This window comes from Bos javanicus, chromosome 19 (assembly GCF_032452875.1).
Source record: "Bos javanicus breed banteng chromosome 19, ARS-OSU_banteng_1.0, whole genome shotgun sequence".
Taxonomy (NCBI): Eukaryota; Metazoa; Chordata; class Mammalia; order Artiodactyla; family Bovidae; genus Bos; species Bos javanicus.
In genome coordinates, this window is record NC_083886.1 from 57,860,725 (window position 1) to 57,876,862 (window position 16,138).

Genomic DNA, 16,138 nt, shown 5'->3' on the forward strand with positions numbered 1-16,138 from the left:
CTGAGTTACTTTCACACTTTCACATGTGGCATGCATGTGCTAAGCAAAAGAGACCAACATGACATACCCAGCATGCAGCTGGTCCGATGGAGAATTCCCACATGAAACAAGGTGGGTGCCAGGAGGGATGCGTGTAGAAGGTGATGGCAGGAGAGGGGAGAGCCCACCTGGCTTAGGGAGAAGAGGGTTTGCGAGTGGCTTCCTGGGGCGAAACATGTCTTAGTTAAGTTTTTTTTTAAGTGGCTCCTCAGGTTTTTGTTTTTTGGCTGCACTGGGTCTTAGCTGCAGAATGCAGGGTTTTTAGTTGCCTCATGTGGGATCTAGTTCATTGACCAGGGATGGAACCTGGGTCCTCTGCATTAGGAGTTCAGAGTCTTAGCCACTGGACCACTAGAGAAGTCCCTCCTTCTCATCGCTTGTTACTTTCTCCTCCTTAGTCCTTAAGACTCATTTGAGGGACTTCCTCATTGGAGAACTAAGATCCCACGTGCTGTGGGGCTCAGCCAAAAAAAAAAAGAAGTAATGAGGAGGAAGAATAAGGAAGCAGGTGAGGGCGAGGCATGATCCCAGCAGAGGGGATGGCAGGGGCAAAGGGCGAGAGGTGAGTCGAGTAGAAGAGTAGAATGGAGTGGGGGCTGGTGATGCAGTCCATGAGAACTACTGAACACTGATGTTCAAGGCAAGGAGCTAGGGTGGGAGAGGGGATGGGATTGGGTCAGCAGGGAAGGCTGGAGGCGGTTTACCTCTTTATTTTTATATTTTATTTGTTTCTTTTTGGCTGTGCTGGGCCCCCGTTGCCACGTGGGCTTTCCCCTAGTTACGCGAGCGAGGGCTACTCTGTTGTCATGCATGGGTTTCGCATTGTGGTGGCTTCTCTTGCGGAGCATGGGTTCTAGCTGGCAGGCTTCAGTAGTTTCGGTTCCCAGGTTCTAGAGCGCAGGCTCAATAGTTGTGACGGATGGGCTTAGTTGGTCCGTGGCACATGGGATCTTCTCTGACCAGGGATCGAACCTGTGTCTCCTGCATTGGCAGGTGGATTCTTTACCACTGAGCCACCAGGGAAGCCCGGCTTACCTCTGTAGACCCGGTCTAGGTCCCCAACAGATTGCCTTTCTCACAGAAGAAAACTGTAGGGTTTGTGCTTATGTGGGCTTTTGGGGAGATGCTCCCGACAGCCGTCTGGTAGCTATTGCATTACAGGCAGGGCCTCTGCCAGAGGCTCCCACAAACGTCCCCTCCCTTCCACCTCCAGCCTGCGCACACCCTCTCATGGGGAAGGGAAGAGTTAAGACTCCTTCTTGAGGCTCCTGCCAGCTGGTCCTGCTTCCTGCTGTCCTCACCTGTGCGATGGGATGATGAGATGGACGGAAACGTCTGCTGGTACCAGCATCCTTCAGCTCCATCCTTTCTCACCCTCCCACCCCATGGGTTTGGGTCAGACTTTCGATAACATCCAGGAAGCAACATCTGTGACTTCGGCTGGGCTGCCACTCGCCACCTACCTCTAGAGGGAATCAGGGAAGGAGTTAAAGATAAAACAAAGCTGTAGGGCAGATGTGTAGGATGTAATATGTCACGTTACGTTTCGAAAGTAACTTTGGAAAATGCATGATAGTTGTGTCTTCTAGCTACAACATCTACATCTTGATAACAAAAGAAGACTGCAAGGAAATTCTCCAGGAGAGGTTATCACTGCAGGGAGGTGGTAAGGATTATGGTAGGAATATCTTCTTTAAAAAAAAAAAAAATTATCTTTGGCTGTGCTGGGTCTTCGTTGCTGTGCTCGGGCTTTCTCTAGTCGTGGAGAACCGGGCAGGGTGGGGATGGGTTTACTGTCTAGCTGTGGGGCAAGGGTTTCTCATTGTGGTGAATTCTTTTATTGCAGAACATGGTGTCTAGTGTGAGTGGGCTCAATAGTTGCGACTCACGTGCCCTGGAGTGCTTGGGCTCAGTAGCTGTGATGCATGGCTTAGTTGTCCCTTAGAACATGGGGTTTTCCCAACCAGGGATGGAACCCAGGTTCCTTGTGTTGGCAGGCAAATTCTTTACCACTAAGCCAACAGAGAAGCCCTGGAATATTTTTTCTTTTGCGTCTCTATATTACCTAAATTTTCTACAATGAATGTGCTATTGGAGGGGTGGCGTAGCATAATGATTGAAAAAGCAGACTGACTGGGTTTGAATCTGGCTCCGCAATTCATGTACCTTCATGATCTTGAACAAGGCACTTCTTACCCTCAGTTTCCTCCTGCACAGGGTGGGGGTTGTTATTAGAATTAAATGAGCTGTTTTGCCATCAACATTTCATTTGCTATGAACAGGGCCCCTGGTGTGCAGTAGGCATTACGTGTTTGTTAAATAAAAGGAAAATTACTTTTACCTAATATATATATTTTAAAAATTGCCCAAGTAATATAGGAACATAATCTTCTTGTGAGAAATGACACAGGATTTTTTTAAGTGAAATAACCCTTGGGGAAGATTAGTTTACAGTCTGGATTCACATTAAAAAAAAAATTTGTTGTGTTAAGGCAGGAGCAGGAAAGCATGAGAAGAATGTGGGTGGCAGTCTAGGGACAGTGCCTTCCCTGGTCTCTTCAAGGTTGGGAAAAGGCTGAGGCCAGGGCTCACCCATGTGGATTATGGAAGAGCTCTGGCTGATTCTGCAGCCTGAATCACCCGCTATGATATATTCACCCAGTAGGCAAATGCTGAGCCAAGAACCCCAACATTGTGGTTTCCTCCTGATGAGCCTCACTGACACGCAGGCCTGCTTGCTGTTTGGCTTTCTGAAATACTGGGGAGCATCTGATGACCACCCCGCCCCCAGGACTACCATTGTGGATCCCCGGGGGCTTACGAACTTGGGGAACTGTTTAAGCAGACAAGTAACATGCCTTTGATGTGGGTTTCACATCAGCGTGTGCCTAAGGGTATCAGGCTCCAGCATCACACACGTGAAGGCTCCTTCAGAGCCTGGAGGAGCTGATGAGGGAGGCACCTCCATCGGCTCCACCCCCCCACCCCCCCACCCCCCCACCGCCCCTGCCGTGGGGAAGGACTCATATCCATGGAGCTGGCTCTTGCTGTCTCCTTGGGTCATGCTTTTTACCTTCTCAGCATTTAAAAATTTTTTATTTGGCTGTAACAGGGCCTAGTTGCAGCACCTTTGATCTTGGTCACAGAATCTTTAGTTGCTGCACATGGGTTCTAGTTCCCCAACCAGGGATCGAACCTGGGCCCCCTGCATTGGGAGCTCAGAGTCTTAGCCACTGGACCACCAGAAAGTCCCCCTCAGCCTTTCCTGACCTCAGTCCATGGACTGATTTGGGGGAGTGGGGAGACAAGATTTAAGCACTTTGGCATGCAGGCTTTCCCCACAAAGGGAAAAGGTTTAGGTTTAATTTCTATCCATCCACACCAGTAGCACTGGTGAGGAATGGAAGTTACTGGACTGGTGCTCAGCAGAGCCTCCAGGGAGGAAGGTCAACAGAACCACAGCCCAGGCTCAGAGCAGCCAAAGGGTGCCCCACTCTGTGAGGCCATCCGAGTGCACCTTCCACCTGCCAGTTGGACACCCTACCAGGCCCCAGAGTAAGAAACAAGGGTTACTGACGTCTCTGGCGACAGGCCAGGCGGGGATGGAATTCAGGCACGCCCTGTTTCTGGACCACGTTGCCCCAGGGAGTTTTCTCCCCCGTGACTGTCTCATTTCCTCTTCTGAGCCAATCATTAACCCTACCAGGGTTCCCCCCGCAAGAGAAGCCACAGGAACAAGTAACTGGTCGAGGCCAGAAATGTCCAGGCTGCTTCCCTGGAGGGGCTGAGTCCTCGGTCACACAGCTGCTGTGGTCGGAGGGCAAGGCCCAGCCTCTCCCTGTGACTTCCACACGGTCTGGCTTGGCTGGGCAGGTCAGATGGAAGAGACCTGGATGTGAATGAAGCCCCTTGGCTTCCCAGCAGTGCTACCCAGGGGAGCTGTATGCGGTGGGCTTAAGGCTGGGGGGCGGGGACAGCAGCTTCGAGGCACCCACCCACCCGGAGAGCTTCAATTCCACATGCTCCTCAGCTGCAAAACACCAGCCATGTGAGAAAAACTCTTGCTGGGCAGAGGAATGGGGGCCGGAGCCCCGCCTGGACCGAGGCCCTCAGCCTTTTGGGGAGGGAGGTCTGACACAGTCATGATTCCCCGGCTTAACTCCCTAGCCTCCAATTAAGCCAGTAACTCAGAACACCTCTACGCCCGCGGGTCAGGTGCCAGCTCTCCGTCTGGCCACCTGCGGAGGAGTCACCTGGCCCAAGCCCCGCCCACTCCTGGGCAACCTGAGACCCTCCGAAGGGGCTTAGGAGCTCACGGGTGGGGGAGGCCGAGCATCCGGGTCAGGAATCGCCCCCCTCTGGAGGCCACGGGGCTGTCCCCAGTCCCAGGGGGATCGCCAGCCTGGTTCTGAGCCCCTTCTCCCGTGACAATGGGGACGGGAGGATCGGCCTGTTTTCGGGGATCCCCAGGACCTCCCGGGACCCCTGGGTGGTCGTCGCTGGTGAAGTCCAGGCAGCGAGTCGGGAGGCGGATTCGCTGCCCGCCCCTCCACCCCAGGCCAAGGGACCCCGCGGGGCCGGCCCCCATCCCCGGCGCGCCCCTCCCCGCGGGCGCAGCCAGCGCTCGAGTCCAGCTTTATTGGCCTAGGCCTCGGAGGGGCGCTGCTTGAGCGTGACCGAGGCGCCGCTGCTGACCATGACGGCAGGGTAGAGCGGCTCCAGGAAGGAGGCGAGGAAGCGGTAGAGGAGGCTCACGCCGCCCGCCACGCCGTAGAAGGAGAGGCAGCCCGCCGCGCAGTCGAGCAACACGCCGAGCGTGCGGTGGTAGCCGCCGTGCAGCACCGTCTGCGTGTTGTTGTGCCACACGGAGAACTTGAGCGAGTCCCACTCCAGGCACCACGAGTAGGGGTTGCGGCCCAGCAAATAGACGATGTTGCGGCGCGGGCGGCCGCCGAGCGGGGGGCTGCGGCGGTAGGTGACGCCCAGGCATACCCACGAGTTGGACACGTCGGCCTCCCAGTAGTGGCGGCCCTCGGCCAGGCCGCGCGAGCACAGCACCTGCGGCCACTGTTTGAAGCCCGGGAAGGGGCCGCCCGCCGCGAAGGGCTCCAGCAGGATGCCCAGGTTCAGCACCGAGTGGGTCTCCTTGAACAGGAAGAGCTCCTCGCTGGCCGTGGTGGCGTCGAAGTTCAGGTTGCAGTAACCTGGGCCGAGGGGGTATGGGAAAGGGGCTAGGGTCCGCAGGCCCGGGGGGCAGAGCGCTGGAGGTCTGGACAGGGGAGGGCCGAAGCTCACAGCTTCGGCACAAAAGTCACCAAGTGCTTCCACCCCCAGCTCCCAAGAGCGGCCCCTCCATTCCCCTCTCTAAGTCTTCAACTCCAGCCTGCAGGGGTGGACACTGTCTGGCTGGGCGCTGTCCAAAGGCCTGCCTTCCTAGAGAGGTGGGCAACCAAGAGTCCCCCATCTGCCCTCCCCAGCCAAAGCCTAACAGGATCCCCTTTTCGGTTTGTGCAGGACACAAGACTGCGTGGGACTAAGGGAGCGTCAGCGGCTCCTGGAGGAGGTCGCTCAGAAGGGGTCATCAGAGGCTTCATCAGCTGTGACCCTGGAGACCTCAGAGACATCACCGATGATTTCTTAGAGAGTCACTTGGTCCCTCGCCCAGCCTGGGAGAGGGGCTGCAGGGACATTAACTGAAAAGGGAGACTGACTGTACAAGGGCCATCCAAGCTGGCTTGGCTAAAGTCCAGCGGAGGTCGGCAGGCACCCAGCTGAGGGCAGAGGCTGAGCCACATCAGGGCCACAAGGGCTGTAGGGCTGGCCTCTGGGTGTTGGTCAAGGCCCTGCCACCCATGGGCATGGGACAGGACAGCCTTCTCCCCTTCCTCTCAGGGCCGTGGAATCACAGGCCTTCTGAGGTCTCTAGTCCAGAGTACAAGGTCAGGGCAGGAGAGATCTGGCATCTTTCTGGAGCCTTGGCCTGAATGGAGGTGGGGCTGGGTCGGCTGGGCAACCAAGGGCCCTGTTCCTTTCCTTCCCACCCCTGGGGCTGGACCCCAGGACTGAGGACTCACACTTGAGAAGTATTTTCCTGTCCACATCCGGGGGCAGCACCTCATAGGAGTTCATCTTAATGCCTGGGGAAGATGGGGGACTTTGCTGAGGACACTTTCACAGCCCAGTGTCCTTCCAGAGAGGGGCATGGGCTTCCAGGAGGTTGAGTCACCTGGAGAAGGTGCACACAGACAGGCCGGGCTCTCTTACAAGTGTGCGGACTCCCAACTGCTGCCCTTGGGGCAGCCCATCCCCAGAAGGCAGGTGGGTCTCCAGTCGCCCCAGGCAAGCAGGTTCTAACTAACCCTTCAGGAGGAGCTGGTTGATGAAGCTGAGACCCATGTCCACCAGTCGGTTCCGGAGCTCTGCCAACGTCTCTGGCAGCTGGAGGAAGCTCTGCTTCTCCTCGCAGTTGGTGCCCATCAGGGGCTCCACGCAGGCAGGGAAGTGCTTCAGCCTGGGCAACTCCTGCAGGCAGGGAGGGGCTGGCAGTACCACTTGTTAGCCAGGCCCCAAGCAGGGGCCCGGGGCTTAGCGGTTCCCCAGAACCAGGAGGCAGGCGGGAAAGCTGCCCATGTTCAAACCCAGACAGCTTGCTCCCCTCCTCCTGGCTTTTCGGATATCTGAGTTAGGGCTGTCAAAGCCCCTGTAGCCCAGTGGATGTTGCCGTGGGCCTGGGTGGTGGGGGTAGGGAGGGGCCTTGCCTGCAGAAACTGCTGGTCGCTGCGGTTGGCAAGCAGGCTTCGGAGCCAGATGCTGTCCCCCTCCAGCTTCAGGAGCCGGTTGTGACTCTGCTGGATGGAGCCGCCCAGCTTCCCCAGGGCGGCAGCCTCCTCTTTCTCCACGAAATCCAGCACCTTCATCTGCATCTGTTTGATCTCCTGGATGATCTCTGAGAAGCAGGCGTTCACCTCGTCCCGAGTCGTCTGGATCAATTTCTGGGGGCAGGTGTGGGGGGACAGAGAGGTGTCTTTGAGCCCCACCTCCTTACCCTGCTTGTCAGGGCCCAGAGCTGGCTGAGGCATCACCTCTCTGTTTGCCTGGCCCCACACCATCCACTCCAAGCCCTTGAGAGGCCCCCTAAGCCTGAAGCAGGGTGCTGGGGAAGCCTGGGCCGGAGGTGGCGATGGGCCAAGCTTACCGAGAGAAAAGCCACCTGGCCCCGGTGCTTTTGGCTGTCAGAGGTGATGATCAACATCTGGTTCTCCACGTTGGCCTGGACCTTCCGAACTTCGACCTGAGGTGAGAGGGTGAGGTGGAAGAGGAGTGGGCCAGTGATTCAGATAGGTGCCCTAGCAGAAGCCCTCTGTGGGCAGTCCCATGTCAGAGCTCAGAAGAAACGCACCTCTTCAGTTAAAAAAAAAACCAGCCCTGTTTAGCTGCATCAGGTCTTAGCTGCAGCACATAGATCTCTCCTTTCGGTACATGGACTCTCCAGCTGTGGCATGTGGGATCTTCGTTCCCCAACCAGGGATTGAACCTGTGTCCTCTGCATTGCAGGGCAAATTCTTAACCACTGGACCACCAGGGAAGTCCCACCTCATGTTCTTAAGAGGTCTGAATGAGGATGGGTAGGGCTGAAGGGTAGATGACCCACCGACACCCCTCTATTTTTTTTGGCTATGAGGCAGGTAGGATCTTAGTTCCCCAACTAGGGATCAAACCTATGCCCCCTGAAATGGAAGTGCAGAGTCCTAACCACTGGACCGGCCAAGGAAGTCCCTCGGGGCCACTCTGCTCCTGTTCTCTCTCATTCCCTGAGAGACTCCCCATTCTTAGGAATCAGTTTCTCTGCTTCTGACAGCTGATGACCATAGGGTTCAGATCACAAGCAGCAGCTATGGAGGGGTTCAGTGATTTGAGACGCCTTGGAGGGGGGCAGTGGGGTGAGCAGGAGTCGATCAGATGCGGAGTCCTTTGCTCCCTGGGTCAGTGCCACCAGGTCCAGGCAGAACTGTGTCCCCAAGTCCTTCCACATAAGCCTCAGCTACCCCAGAGGCTCAGCGGTAAAGAATCTGCACAGGGAGACACTCAGGAGATACGGGTTTGATCCCTGGGTCGGGAAAATCCCTTGGAGGAGGAAATGGCAACCCACTCCAGTATTCTTGTCTGAAAAATTCCAAGGACAGAGGAGTCTGACAGGCTACAAAGAGAGTCAGATAGGACTGAGCGACTGAGCACAAGCACATCCCAGGGGCGGGCGCTGTCATGATTCACAATCTACTGTGGGACAGTGGGATTCCAGGTACCTGTCTGTGAACTGTTGCTGACCCACAGCAAAAGAAGAAGCTTGTGCCAGGCTGTAAATCAACACATTTCTCCCTTTGTTGAGAAGGTCCTGCTGTGAAAAAAGTGTCAGCTGAACTCAACAGTGTGGTGAGTTGGCTTACATTCTGGCCCAAGCTTCTTTCTTGCAGGTGGCTACGTTGGAATAGCACAGTTCTAGAATATGCTTCGGAGAAGGCAACGGCAACCCACTCCAGTACTCTTGCCTGGAAAATCCCATGGATGGAGGGGCCTGGTGGGCCGCAGTCCATGGGGTCGCTAGGAGTCGGATATGACTGAGCGACTTTACTTTCACTTTTCACTTTCATGCATTGGAGAAGGAAATGGCAACCCACTCCAGTGTTCTTGCCTGGAGAATCCCAGGGACGGGGAGCCTGGTGGGCTGCCGTCTATGGGGTCACACAGAGTCGGATACGACTGAAGCGACTTAGCAGCAGAATATGCTTGATAGAATGTTTCAAATATAAGCACTCCATCGAAGAAAGCAATCCAAATGGAGAAAACATAATTTGAAAATAGAAAAAAAGGGATTCACCCAACCTGACATGTTTGTATTTTGATATGATACCTTTCAGCCATTCCTTTCTCTGTGCAAAAAAATTTTTTAAGTAGGATTCATCACAAATAACTTTGGGTCCTTTTTTTTAAAAAATAAAGAACTAACCATTTTATTAATTTTTTTTTTTTGATTGCAGTGCACGGCATGAGGGATCTTCTCCCACCAGGGATAAACCCATATTCCCCTAAGTGGAAGCAGAGTCTTAACCACTGGACCGCCAGGGAAGTCCCTGGATCCTTATTCAATCAATCTGATAGCACTTTGTCATGTCTTGCCAGGACCCTCGTGAGCATCACTTTGGGTGGTTTAGTCGCCAAGTGGTGTCCAGCTCTTTGCGACCCCATGGACTGTAGCCTGCCAGGCTTCTCTGTCCATGGGATTTTCCAGGCAAGAGTATTGGAGTGGGTTGTCATTTCATTCTCCAGGGATCTGCCTGACCCAGGAATCGAATCCAGGTCTCCTGCACTGCAGGCAGATTTTTTTTTTTTTTTTTTTTTTACTGACTGAGCTACCAGGGAATTCCGAGCATCATTTTAATGGCCGGAGAAGGAAATGGCAACCCACTCCAGTATTCTTGCCTGGAGAACCCCACGGACAGAGGAGCATGGCAGGCTACAGTCTATGGGGTTGCAGAGAGTCAGACATGACTGAGAGACTAAGGACACTTTAATGGCTACAATCCTTTCCTTCCTGGAAAGGTGTGCCTGGAACACAGAGTCCTCTTGCTCCTCAGCCTCCCCTCCCCGCCCCTCCCCTCCTTCATCTACTCTCTCCCCTCCCCTCCCCCATCCACCCTCTTCCCTCCCCTCCCCCATCCACCTCCTCCCCTCCCCCATCCACCCTCTCCCTTCCCCCCACCCACCACCCCCCCACTTCCGCATCCACCCGCTCCCCACTTCCCCCCACCTCCTTGCGTGCGCGCTCCTCCTCCAGCGGGATGGTGTCGTGGTTCTTGTGCTCCTCCAGCAGGCAGGCCCCGCACACGCAGCAGCCCTCGGTGCGGCAGTACAGCCGCCGGAGCTTGCGGTGCTTGCGGCACAGCCGGCTCTTAAGGTCCCACACGGGCTCCAGCAGCTGGTGCCCATGGAACACCTGGTCCTCTAAGTGGCTGCGCAGGTGCTTCTCGCACAGGGAGGCCATGCACTGCAGGCACGACTTGACGGACTTGAGCTTCTCAGGGGCACAGAAGTCACAGGGCACGTCCCTGGGCCCGGCCAGGCTCCGTGAGGACCCCAAGGTCTGGCCCTTGGCCTGGGTGAAGCAGGTCACCATCTCCTCCAGGATGACGTTCTTGCAGAGGCGAGGCCGCGTGGGGAAGCTCTCCCGGCACTGGGGGCAGTAGAGTGGCTCGCCCATGGTGGCCTGGTAGTCCCAGAAACCCTGGAGGCAGCTCATGCAGAAGTTGTGCCCGCAGGCGGTGGTGACTGGGTTGCGGAACACCTCCAGGCAAACGGGACAGAGGACTTGGTCCTCCAGCTTGCAGAGACTGCTGTCATTCATCAGGAACTGGCCTTGGGGAGCTCCTGAGAGCTTGGCAGTGGGCTGCAGGGCTGGGGCTTGGTCCTGGACTGGCCCTGGGAAGACGGGGCAAAGCCAGGTTGAAGCCAGGGCGGGAGTTGAGGGGCCTTTGAGGGGGACCCCTTTTCTTCTGTTGGAAACAGCTGGTCTGCCCACGGGGTACTGGGACTGTACCCACACAGGGGCATAAACTGAGGCTTGTGTTTTTGTCCCTGCCCGAATTCCTGGAACAAATCTTGGACAAGAAGGTAGATAGGCAGGAAGAAGTCACATGGCGACAAGGGAAACGAGCCGCTTCCCTGGCCCTTTGGGAGAAAGGTCAGCACACAAGTACTTACGTGAAACTCTCTGCATGTCAAGGAGAGCCAAAGGCTTGCTGCCCTGTGGATGGAGGGAAGAGAACACTTGGGTGCTTAGGCCCGCGTTGGGGTGGGGGGCGCGAGGCCCCAGGTCACCAGCTGCTGGGAGGACTCCCAGCCCAGTGTGCCCCAACCCCACCCCTTTACATCCCCTGGGGTTGGACGACCACCTTTTCACCTTTCCCTTTGGCTGCTGTTCTGTGGTCCCCCTATCGCGTTGGACCCCCTCCTTGAGACTGCCCACAGTTTTGCTCCTGATGTCACAATTCAAGCATGACCAGCCCCAGCCTTCTGCTTGTGATGTCAGCAGGGCAAAACAGACTCAATAAAGGAAGACGTGAAGATAAGTAAATAGTAAAACATGGTATTCCAGTTAATTAAAAAAAAAATACATATTACAGTTGATTACTAACAATGATGTGTGCCTGGTAACCATATATATTCATCTAGTCTTTAGTTTTAAAAGAAAACCAGCATGAAACATGTTTCTTCCTGAATGTCTTTATAGGACTATAAGGATTTTAAAGCTTTTCATCATCATAGAAATTGACTGCAAATGCCTCCTAGAGTTTGAATAATGCTTTTTTTTGTAGGGGGCAGGGGGGAAGGACAGGGTAGTACATGGAAGGGCTTCTCAGTGGTACTAGTGGTAAAGAACCCGCCTGCCAATGCAGGAGACATAGGAGACTTGAGTTGGATCCCTGGGTTGGGAAGATCCCCTGGAGAAGGGAACGGCTAGCCATTCCAGTACTCTTGCCTGGAGAATCCAATGAACAGAGGAGCCTGGCGGGCTACAGCCCATGGGGTCGCAAAGAGTAGGGCACGGCTGAAGCGACTTGGCACACACGCAAATGTGCACATGGAAATCAACTTTTCTTTTTAATGTTTTCCAGGAAAATTTACTTCAGAAAAAAAGAAAGGTGTCAGCGGACATGCTGCAGTGGTGAGGGGTCCTGCCCCTCCCAGGATATTCTTTGCTCTGGAACCTTCATCCCAGGAGACAGAGTCGCTGCTGCACCCAGGGCCCCCTGCAGTGGACGTGGGGGACTCAGTTTACTAAGCAGAGAAGGAAAGTGGCAACCAAGTGGCCGTGAGATCTTGGGCAAGTCGTTTCATCTCTTGGGACCTTGGTTCTCTGGTGAATCCACAGGGTTGTTGTAGAAGAGATCTCAAGGCTCATTCCTGGTTTGAAGTTGACTGAGCCAAACATTATCCGACTGGTGATGCTCAAGATTGTTCTTTCCACTGTGGTTCTGATCTTCAGAAGGAAAAGATGACTGAAGCTTAGGAGAGAGTCTCATCACTGCGACAGCTTCTTGTCAGCGTTTGTTTCCCCAGCCTTCTCCCCCAGCAGGATACATGCCCTGAAGAGTCTGCAGCACGTCACTCTTTCTGTTTTTGGGCCTCCCCATGCAGCATGCAGGATCTTAGTTCCCCGACCAACATGGAGCCTGTGTCCCCTGCAGTGGAAGCACTGAGTCGTAAATCACTGGACCACCAGGGAAGTCGCAATACGTTACTCTTCTTTAAAAAAAAAAAAATTCAGGTCCTGAACCTGAGGTGCACGCTCCAAGCCGCCAGCCCTCCAAGGTGCTGCAGCCGCCGCCGCCGCCTCCCCCTCCGGCTGCTGATTGGCGGGGACCTCAGCATCAGCAGCATCTCCCGGAGAGGGGAGGGCGCCAAGACTGACTCGCAGCCACAGCCTCCGGGAACCTCAGCTCCCTCCTGGCGAGACTTCGGACTTTCCCATCGAGCAACCTCGTCCCCGCAAAAAAAAAAAAAAAAATCATATTTATTTGACTGCTCCAGGTCTTAGTTATGGCATGTGGGATCTAGTTCCCTGACCAGGGATTGAAACTGGGCCCTCTGCCTTGGGAGCATCTTAGCCACTGGACCAGTGAAGTCCTCATCTTTACTTCTGAAGAATATCTTCACTTGGTAATTCTACATTGGCAGCTTTCTTTTTAGTATTTTGGAGATTTAATTCCACGGTCTTTTAAAAAAATATATTTTTATTGTTACTTATTTTTTGGCCATGCTGCACAGAATATGGGACCTTAGTTCCTCCACCAGGGATCAAACCTTTCCCCGATGCATTGGAAGCATGGAGTCCTAACCACTGGGCTGCCAGGGAAGTCCCTTCCACTGTCTTCTGGTTTATATTTTTCTGTTGAGAAGCTGACTGTCAGTCTTATTGCCGCTTCTTTGAAGGGTAACCTTTTTCCCCCGCTTCTGGTGACTTGTAAGATTTTCTCCAAATTTGTTTTCATTTCATTCTGTTATTTCTATGCTGCTGTTCAGTTGCTAAGTCGTGTTCCGCTCTTTGTGACCCCGTGGACTGCAGCACGCCAGGCTTCCCTGTCCTTCACTATCTCCTGGAGTCTGATGTGTGTTCTTGTGTATCCTCCTTAGGATTTGTAGGGCTTCTCTTATTTGGCTGCCTTGGGTCTTAGCACATGGGATCTTTCGCTGCGGTGCACAGACTCTCTAGTTGTGGCACTCGGGTGTTAGTAGTTGCAACATGCAACTTAGTTCCCCAACCAGGGAAATCTTAGTTTCCTATCAGGGATGGAACCCGAGTTCCCTGCGTTGCAAGGCAGATTCTTAACCACTGGATTACAAAGTGCCTGTAGGGATTCTTGAATATGAGGCTGCCTTTAAGTATCTCCGAGGACCTTGATTACAGCTCAGCATCTCTACCCCTCTGCCTCTACCCAGGTTCTGATGAATAGTCCCTTGGCCATTAGGCAGCTAGCTGCTTGGCTGTTTCCTCTCTGCCTCCAGAATTCCCCTCTCCCACTCAAGCAGTAGGACTCCAGGACTCAGCTTTCGTTGTCAGTGCTTCCGGTTGGATTCCTGGGTCAGGAAGATCCCCTGGAGAAGGGATAGGCTACCCATTCCAGTATTCTTGCCTGGAGAATACCCATGGATAGAGGAGCCTGGCAGGCTACAGTCCACGAGGTTGCAGAGTCAGACACGACTGAACGACTAAGCCCAGCACAGCACGTTTCCAGGCACAGAGTGGCCGTGCAGCGCAAGGCCGCAAAGAAGCGGACGTTTGCCGGAGCCCTGATAGAAGCAAGAGCTGAGCACCACATCCCTTCTGCACCTGCCAACCGCACCCTCCTCCAACGTCAGGGTCTCATTTAAGAACTCTGCGGCGTCTTCCAAACCCTCCCCTCTCCAATAAGTGCTTGTCGGCTATCTATCATAATTGCACAAAGGAGGGCATATTTTGAGGGTGTTTTGCCAACTGTGTAGACAGTGCATGTGTGGAGCCTATTAGAATGAAATGTGAGTAGGAGCAATAGCCCAAGCTTAGACATAAAGCCACCAAGATTATCCAAGGGAGCTTGCTCACAATTTTCTTACAAGAAAGCTGAGAAAAACGAACTATTAGTCTTCTGTCCACTTTATGTGTTTTGCTAGAAATAATTAACAGAAAACTAACTGGTTAAAAATACTCAAATTTAGATACGAGGCTTAGATTAAAAAACAAATACTTATTTGGCTGTGTCAGATCTTACTTGTGACACTCGGGCTCTTTTACTGCAGCACACATACCCTCTAGTTGTGGTGGGTGGGCTTAGCTGCTCTGTGACATGTGGGATCTTAGTTCCCCGAACAGGGATCAAACCCATGTCACCTGCGGCGGAAGGTGGATTATTAACCATTGGGCCATCAGATTTCTGAGCTGCCAAATGTGACTTCTGACTTGGGGAAAATAAACAAGAGAGGACATAAAAGCACAAAGGCAAGCCCACAAGGGCAAAAATATGACTCATGAGGGCAAAAGCTAGAATTGGTTAAACTGAATTAAATTTCCCCAAAAAATCTCTTGGAAAACCATGATCTTAATGAAAATATTCTTAAGAAATAATGAAATAGAAAAACAATTTAATTGCATTATATAGTATTAAACTGACTTCACAGAGTTAACAGTTCACTCCAGGGGAAAGCTTCATGGATGAGAATCCTTCTGCATGGTATGATTCTTATAAAAAATTTAGCTTTGGCCTGCCACCTGGGCTCATGACTGAGCAGATTCAGTGGAACTGAAGTGATCTGTAAACAGTGCCATATAGAGCCTCCAGCAAGTCCCAACAGGAGACTCACCATGCAGACTCCAGGGTTTCGGAATAGACCCGTGACTCCTTTTACAGCGACTCTCCTTTTGAGGGCTTCCCAGGTGGATCAGTGGCAAAGAGTCTGCCTGTAATGCGGGAGACCCGGATTCCATCCCTGGGTCAGGAAGATCCTCTGGAGAAGGGCAAGGCAACCCACCCAGTATTCTTGCTTGGAGAATTCCATTGACCAGGGAGCCTGGCGGGTACAAAGAGTCGGGCACGATGGAGCGACTAATTCTTTTTTTTTTTCTTTCTTCTCCTTTTGAGAAACAGTCCCTGCTCCCTCATCATGGGAATCAAGAGACCATACGGTCTGAGTTGCCCATCAAAACCTACAAAGCTAATTTGAGGGGTAATTAACATAGACCAGAAATAGATGTGACTGTCTCTCAGACCTGGGAACAATGACTGTTTGCAGTGTCTTATGTTAGGGCTTAACAGGCGGATTCTTTACCACTGATCCACTTGGGAAGTCCTCAAAAGGCCTCCCTGGTGGCTCAGAGAGTAAAGTCGTCTGTCTGCAATGTGGGAGACCTGGGTTCGATCCCTAGGTCAGGAAGATCCCCTGGAGAAGGAAATGGCAACACACTCCAGTATTGCCTGGAGAATCCCATGGATAGAGGAGCCTGGTGGGCTGCAGTCCATGGGGTCTCAAAGAGTCCGACACGACTGAGCGACTTCACTTTCACTTTCATGTTAGGGGAGAGGGTAAGATTGTCTTTGTGTAAAGAATAGCTGCATCTTGTCACATGGAGGCATAAAGTTATTCTTACCATTTTGTATGAAGTTCAAATATGCATAGAAGTGAGTTTATAGATACTGAGCAGCCCCAGCTGTGGTTCCTCTCAGTCCCAACCCACCCAGACTGCCGGGTGCTGCTGGGGCTGAGAAGCTGCTGTAAGGGACGTGCGAGGGAGCTGGAGGGAGAGAGATGAGTCCCTTCCTGTTATCAGAGCAACCACAGCAATGCAGCTTCACTCTGGCAGCAACAGCTGGTCCCAGCAGTGCGGTGAGCCCCCGTCGGCAGCCTCCCTCGCAGGGCCCCTCCTTGACGGTACGCATTGTACGGATTTCTTTGCCATTCGCCAACCGGGGATGGAACCTGGTCCCACTGCAGTGCAAGTGCAGAGTCTTAAGCACTGCACCACCAGGCAAGTCCCGCCTCAACCTTCTGTTTTTCATTCTTTTTAAAAGTT

At 53.4% G+C, this 16,138-nt stretch overlaps 1 protein-coding gene and 1 long non-coding RNA gene across 2 annotated transcripts; both read right to left on the reverse strand.

The window, feature by feature from the left end:
* Nucleotides 1-254: 254 nt before the first annotated feature.
* LOC133232891 (uncharacterized) lies at nt 255-1,847 on the reverse strand. Its single transcript, XR_009731501.1, has 2 exons — nt 1,341-1,847; nt 255-1,020 (listed from the first exon to the last, which is right to left on the reverse strand). It is a non-coding gene; the product is annotated as an uncharacterized LOC133232891 (long non-coding RNA).
* Nucleotides 1,848-3,365: 1,518 nt separating this feature from the next.
* Nucleotides 3,366-16,004, reverse strand: LOC133231498 (E3 ubiquitin/ISG15 ligase TRIM25-like). Its single transcript, XM_061389890.1, has 9 exons — nt 15,902-16,004; nt 10,994-11,136; nt 10,795-10,837; nt 9,845-10,512; nt 7,235-7,330; nt 6,798-7,031; nt 6,399-6,561; nt 6,114-6,176; nt 3,366-5,243 (listed from the first exon to the last, which is right to left on the reverse strand). The coding sequence occupies exons 1-9, from the start codon at nt 16,002-16,004 to the stop codon at nt 4,684-4,686; spliced, it is 2,073 nt and encodes a 690-aa protein (XP_061245874.1). The 3' UTR covers nt 3,366-4,683.
* Nucleotides 16,005-16,138: the final 134 nt, after the last annotated feature.

Coding starts and splice junctions, on each gene's coding strand:
- LOC133231498 (XM_061389890.1), bottom strand. CDS start 16,004: ATGCGTACCGTCAAGGAGGGGCCCTGCGAGGGAGGCTGCCGACGGGGG. Junction 11,137..15,901: donor AGTGAAGCTGCATTGCTGTG/GTTGCTCTGATA, acceptor TCCTTTATTGAG/TCTGTTTTGCCCTGCTGACA. Junction 5,244..6,113: donor CAGGAAAATACTTCTCAAGT/GTGAGTCCTCAG, acceptor CCCTCGGCCCAG/GTTACTGCAACCTGAACTTC.